Raw genomic sequence first — 6,722 nt, forward strand, 5'->3', positions numbered from 1 at the left:
ATAAATATACTATATATTATTATTATTGTTGTTGTTATTATTATTTCGTCTATCTAATTTATCTTAATAATTATTGTTTCTTACTTTTTTGGAATAGTCATTATAATTATTTCTATATTGTAACTATTTAGAATTTCACTTCAATTACTTTCAAATAAGCTAAATTTTTTATAAACATAAATTTAAGATTACATGAAAATATATTATAATATCTTGTATATATTATAACTGTAAAAATCTATTTGTTTTTTTCATTAATTTTATTATGATTTTTTATAATATTATTTATAAACTTTTCAAAAATAAACTGAAATTTTCATTTTAATATATATTGTATATTTAAAATAAATATATTATAATAATAATATTTAAAATAAATATTTTGTTAGTATTAATTATTTTTACAATCATTAATAAAGTTTTATTAAAGTTTTTGAAATTTTTTTTAAGAAACTAAGAAACTTAGAAAACTTAGAAAAGTTATTCAATGTAATTTAATTTTATAATCTTTTCGATAATTATTTTTTATATGATATCATGATTTACCAATAAACTCGCAACAACGAATAAGCACCAATCGAAGAAAGAAGAGTTTTGAAAGTGGGGATCGTTAAAGATCTTAATTGTCCGAGAATTGAGAAATTGTATAATCTTAAAGTAAATTCTAAACGAGAAACATGAATAGTAAGTATAATACAATAGATCATATAGATATAATAGATTTTATATTTATTAAAAAAACAACTAAGTTTACTTTATTTAAAAAAAGAAGAAAAAATATGATTATAAAAAATGAAATAATTTTTTTTATTTAATTTATTTGGTATTATAAATATTAATTATATTGAAACTTAAAATTAATATTTAAATATTATAATATATAAATATTTAAATATTAATTTTAAGTTTCAAAATATTTCGTTTCAAAAACAATATATTCATATACATAATTGATTTTATTTTATAATCATTGCACGTGATTTTATTGTATTTGAAATATTTACAATTTGTATTTTAGAAGTTTAGTTTTATATAATTATAAAATTAAATTTAATTCAAAATTTATAAAATTTATTATAAAATTTATTAAATATAATTTATTAAATATATTTACTAAATAGGTAAATCTTTTATTTTGATATCGTTTTTAATTAATTAAAAATAATTATATTTAATAAGAATATAATTATTTATATCATATTTGATTATATTATATAACATCAATAATATAATATCATTAATCATGAAATTATATAAAATTTTTTTAAATGTAACAAAATGATTTGACATTCATAATATCTTTATATTTTTATATTATAAAATAATTTCTTTACTATTATTTTAAATTTAATATTAATTAATATATTATGTTGTATTATTATGATATTTATATAAGAATCAAACTAATTTAATTTAAAATTCCTATTAAACATAGTAATTTTTTTTATTCAATTTAAAAATAATTAAAAATATTAAAAATTCAATTTATTAATATTAATATTTCATATTCCATTTAATTAGAATATAAATATGGAAAACTCATTATTGAAGGAAAGACCAAAAAAGTATATGAAGTTTTAAATGATTCTACTTTGTGTCTTTTACAAAGTAAGGATTGTATTACTGCTGAAGATGGTAAAAAATTTCATAATTTAAAAGGAAAAGCTGCAATTAGTACAGCTACTACAGCTAAGGTATTTGAATTATTAAATAAAGCTGGAATAAAAACAGCTTTTGTTGAATTAGTAAACGATACTGTTTTTGTTGCCCAAAAATGTCAAATGATACCAATTGAATGGGTTACTCGAAGACTAGCTACTGGCAGTTTTTTAAAAAGATATCAAGGTATATAATATAATATAAATAGACAATATAAACACACAATAAGATAAAATAATAGGAATAAAGTAATAAGATAAAATAATAAGAATCTTGAAAAAAAATTTTATTATGAGCATTTATTTTTAATGCTTCATTTTAATTTTTTATTATTTAGGTGTTCCTGAAGGTTATAGATTTAATCCACCTTTACAAGAAACATTTTTTAAAGACGATATTAATCATGATCCTCAATGGTCAGAGGAACAAATTATTTCTGCTAATTTTAAATTGAATGAACTCATAATAGGAAAAGATGAATTTGATATTATGCAACATACTGCACTTACTGTATTTGAGATTTTAGAAAGAACATGGGCAAGTAGAGATTGTGCACTTATAGATATGAAAATAGAATTTGGTGTAAATGTAAATAATGAAATTATGGTAGCAGATATAATTGATAGTGATTCTTGGAGACTTTGGCCATCTGGTGATAAAAGATTAATGAAAGATAAACAGGTATTTAATAAAGTTATCCTATAAAGAAAGATATAATATTTTAATATATCTTGGTTATTTCTTGGTTTTTATTGGTTTCATTATTTTGTTTGTAGGTATATAGAAATTTAGATATTGTTACTGAAGAAGATTTGACAACTATAAAATGTAATTTTAAATGGATACAAGACCAACTTGATCATCTTCTTCCTTTATCTAGTAGTCTTGTTGTTATTTTAATGGGATCACTTTCTGATGAAGGCCATTGTAAAGAAATAGCTAAACATGCAAAATCTTTAGGTTTAAAAGTTCAATTTCGTGTATGCAGCGCTCACAAAGGTACTCAAGAAACATTGCGTATTCTTGCAGAATATGAAGGTACTTATGAAAAGGTATATATTATTAGTTCAAAAAATGAATTATAATTTTTATATATAGTATTTTTTATGTATAACATATATATAATTTTTTATTATTTTTTTATTTTTTAAATAAATCTTAATTTTTATAATTAAATCTTTTAAATTATAACTTTTTTATATATTTTTATAGTATAACTTATTTTTACATTTTGTTTTTTAAAAAAAAATTCAAAAATTTTATATTTTTTTTTGTAAAAAAGTTTTTTTTAAAATGTATTATGTATTATGCTTATAACAATAACAGTAAAGATCAATTTATTATATATATCAATAATTATATTTGAATTCATAATCAATTATACAAAGTATCCCAATTAAATTAAATTTGAATATTTGATAAACTTTATTAATTGACAGTACAAAAAATATTTTAAATATAAATTCAATGATTTAGAGAATATATAAATGATTAATTTTTTAAAAGAAATTATATAATTTTATTGTACAAATTGATGCAATTTGTTATTTTTTATAAAAAAGTATTAAGTTATTATTGAAAAATCTTTAGTTTAAAAAATATTTTATTTTAAAATTTGTAAAAATAATGTACAATAGAATATTATGTTGCATATTTATTTTTTATATGATAATTTTATAAATTTAAAGTTAATATTCTTAAAAATTTTTTTATATAAATAATTTAATACTTTTTGTAGAAAATAAGCTTCATTAGTGGAATAAAAATTATATGATTGCATTAAAAAAATTAAAGTTTTTTATATATATAATTTTTTATATATATTAATTAAAATTTTTTTATATATATTCATCTATAAAAAACTAATCATATCATTTAACTTTTATTTAAAATATTTTTTTCAAATAAAAATTATATTGTCAAAATAATTTGGTAAATATTCACCTAGATTGATTTAAATGGAACATACATTCTGTACATGTATATCTTTATGGATATATATAAATATATTATGTATACATATATTTTGAAATTTTTAATCATTAAAAAAATAGAATAGAACTTCTAATAGCAATTAGAACAATAAAACTGATATTAATAAATGTGTGATATTTATTTTTAAATTATCATAAATTTTTTTTGTACACATTTTTTTCTTAGATAGTGTTAATAGCTGTAGCAGGAAGAAGTAATGGATTAGGTCTAGTACTTTCTGGAAATACATCTCTGCCTGTTATTAATTGTCCACCTTTCAAAGAAAATATTTCCCAAGATTTATGGTCATCGATCAATGTTCCATCAGGTGAATTGTCAACTATAATTTAATTATATTTTCTAATCATAAAATATATATTATTAAATAAAATTTTTTAAATTTTTAGGAATTGGATGCACCACAGTAATCTATCCTGAAAGTGCAGCATTAGCAGCTGCTCAAATTCATGCATTGCATGATCATCTAGTTTGGGCATGTTTACGAGTAAAGCAGTTAAAAAATTACATTGCTTTAAAACAAGCTGATATTAATTTAAAGAATCTTATTGTGTAAAAGATTTGAATTATTTAATACTAATTTAATATTAATTAATTTACGATTCAATTTTATGAATCACATTTCAAAATTTCATTACATTTTAAAAATATAATAAGTATTAAATAATTCATATTACAATATATTATTCATACAAATTTATATGTATCAATATATAATAAATATTTAATTGCTAATTTGGTATTTAATATTAAATTTTTCTTTCTATTCAATATCATTTATATTGTTTTCTACAAATTTATAGTAATCATTTTATTAATCGTATTTGAATTATTATTTTATGTGAATTTACATGAATTTATATAAATTTTATATAAATGTTCATATTAATATTTTTTGTCTGCATTATATTATTATTATTACATTATTATTATATATATTATATTATTATTATTCCTTTTAGTTATTCTTTATTAATTACAGATATAACTTTCAATGTTATTAGTTCTTATGTACAATTCTTATGTAATCTGAAATAAAATAGAATGATTTATACATCAATTATTATATAGTTATATTAAATTAATATATTTAGAAATTAAATATGTTACATTTAATTATGTTACATTTATTATATTTGAAAATTATATACAGCCATTATTATAATTATTGACTTGCTAAAGCTTCTATTTTGAAAATTTCTTTTGGACAATCTTCTGTTAGAATTATCGGACCATTTTCTGTTATTAAAATATCATCTTCAATACGAACAGCTAAACCAACAAATTCTGGTGGAGCAAATTGATTTTTAGGATTAACATATATACCTATAAATAATAAAAAGTAAAATTATTTTAAATATTAATTATTATAAATAAATTGATATTTCTAAGATATATTACCAGGTTCTATTGTGATTATTATTCCTGGCTGAAGTTTTAAATTCCTAGAAATTTTTCCTGTATCATGCACATCCATACCCAAATAATGACTCACATGATGTGGACAATAAGAATAAACTGTAGAAAATAATTCTTTTTTGTTTAAATGTTTTGGTATTAATCCACATTCTTGTAATCTTTTGCCTAATAAAGAGCACATATCATGATATAATTGATCTAATGAAGGTAATTCTTTTAATTTATGAATTAAAATGTTTTGAATATCTAATACTATTTCATATAAAATTTTTTGTTCTTGAGTAAATGTTCCATTAATTGGCCATGTTCTAGTTACATCAGATGAATAACCATGATATTCACAACCTAAAAAAATTTTTAAATTTTAAAAAATAAAGAAATTAAAAACAGAATATTTTCTTCATTTATAAATATTTTAACCTGCGTCCATTAAAACCATGTCTCCATCTTGAATTATTTGATTGTTAGTAATATAATGAATAATATTAGCATTTTTTCCTCCGGCAACAACTGGTGGATATGCTAAAAATTCTGCTCCATTCATTCGACATTCATAATCCACAGTTGCAAATAGATGATGTTCATTCATTTTGGGTTTTGATATTTTTATAGTTTTAGACATTGCTGCTGAAATAATCTTACAACTTTTTTTCATTAAATCTATTTCAGATTGTGATTTAATTAATCTAATTTTATGCATAATATTTGTTGGAGAAAGAGTTTGACAATTTGTTATTTTCACTAATTCATATAATTTTTTGTGTAAACTTGTTTGTGTTATATCAATAGTATCATACCAAATGATACTATTTTTATTTTCAGTCATAAAAGAAATAAAAAATTGTTCTAACTCTATTATTGGAAGTGCTGTATCTACACCAAACATTTCAGGTGCTATTTCAACTTTAGTTGTAGGTCCATCCCATAGTTCAGAATGTTCATCTTGTTGTGTTAAAAATAAAGTAGTTACAAAATTTTCATTTTTTATTGTAATTATTAAAATACTATTAGGTTCTTGACAACCAGTAAAATAAAGAAAATCTGTATTTTGCCGAAAAACATATGGAATTTTGCCAGACATGTATACTTTAGATGAAGAAGGAATAATTATAATATGTGATTTGGCTAGATTTGTGGTATAAGCATGTGAAATAATATTCTCTATCAATTTGTTTCGTCGCTTTTTGAATTCACAAAGTTGAATACCAGGTACTACTTCTCCTTCTTTTATTAAATGAGGATGTGTAGTTACTGTTGGTTGGCCACATGATCGATAAAAAATACTTAATGATTCTTTAATTTTTTGTCGATTTAAATTATTTTTAATTATATCTAATGAGTGTCGCATATATGTCCGTTGCCCTAAAATTATAATTAATATTAAAATAATATAAACAATTTTTATTTGCATTTATAATTTTGGAACAATAACCTATAATTTATTATTACTTTTATTTTTTTTTTCTCACCATATTTTTTAATTTCATATTTAACAGAATTCTTCACAGTATTAAACATTTTAATATAATTTTAAATAAAACATATAAATATGTTAAAAATTACTTATTTAATACACCTTAAAATAAATAAAACCTATATGTCACACCGCATTATAAATACACAGTTGATTTGTGTAGTACTTTCATAAATTG

At 19.3% G+C, this 6,722-nt stretch overlaps 2 protein-coding genes across 3 annotated transcripts; one reads left to right on the forward strand and one right to left on the reverse strand.

Annotated features, from left to right (window-relative positions):
- Nucleotides 1–528: 528 nt before the first annotated feature.
- On the forward strand, nucleotides 529–4,386 carry LOC108004086 (bifunctional phosphoribosylaminoimidazole carboxylase/phosphoribosylaminoimidazole succinocarboxamide synthetase). The gene is made up of 6 exons (XM_062073235.1): nucleotides 529–684; nucleotides 1,522–1,845; nucleotides 1,997–2,340; nucleotides 2,436–2,711; nucleotides 3,820–3,961; nucleotides 4,041–4,386. The coding sequence occupies exons 1-6, from the start codon at nucleotides 678–680 to the stop codon at nucleotides 4,205–4,207; spliced, it is 1,260 nt and encodes a 419-aa protein (XP_061929219.1). The 5' UTR covers nucleotides 529–677; the 3' UTR covers nucleotides 4,208–4,386.
- Nucleotides 3,749–6,680, reverse strand: LOC108004085 (xaa-Pro aminopeptidase 3). 2 transcript variants are annotated; one of them, XM_017066748.3, is made up of 5 exons: nucleotides 6,540–6,680; nucleotides 5,491–6,432; nucleotides 5,053–5,415; nucleotides 4,777–4,977; nucleotides 3,749–4,680 (listed from the first exon to the last, which is right to left on the reverse strand). In XM_017066748.3, the coding sequence occupies exons 1-4, from the start codon at nucleotides 6,586–6,588 to the stop codon at nucleotides 4,817–4,819; spliced, it is 1,515 nt and encodes a 504-aa protein (XP_016922237.1). In that variant the 5' UTR covers nucleotides 6,589–6,680; the 3' UTR covers nucleotides 3,749–4,680; nucleotides 4,777–4,816. The 2 variants fall into 2 exon arrangements, with proteins under 2 accessions (XP_016922237.1, XP_028525684.1); XM_028669883.2 differs by lacking the exon at nucleotides 3,749–4,680 and having other exon boundaries at nucleotides 4,712–4,977.
- Nucleotides 6,681–6,722: the final 42 nt, after the last annotated feature.

Source organism: Apis cerana, linkage group LG3 (assembly GCF_029169275.1).
Source record: "Apis cerana isolate GH-2021 linkage group LG3, AcerK_1.0, whole genome shotgun sequence".
NCBI classification, from domain to species: Eukaryota; Metazoa; Arthropoda; class Insecta; order Hymenoptera; family Apidae; genus Apis; species Apis cerana.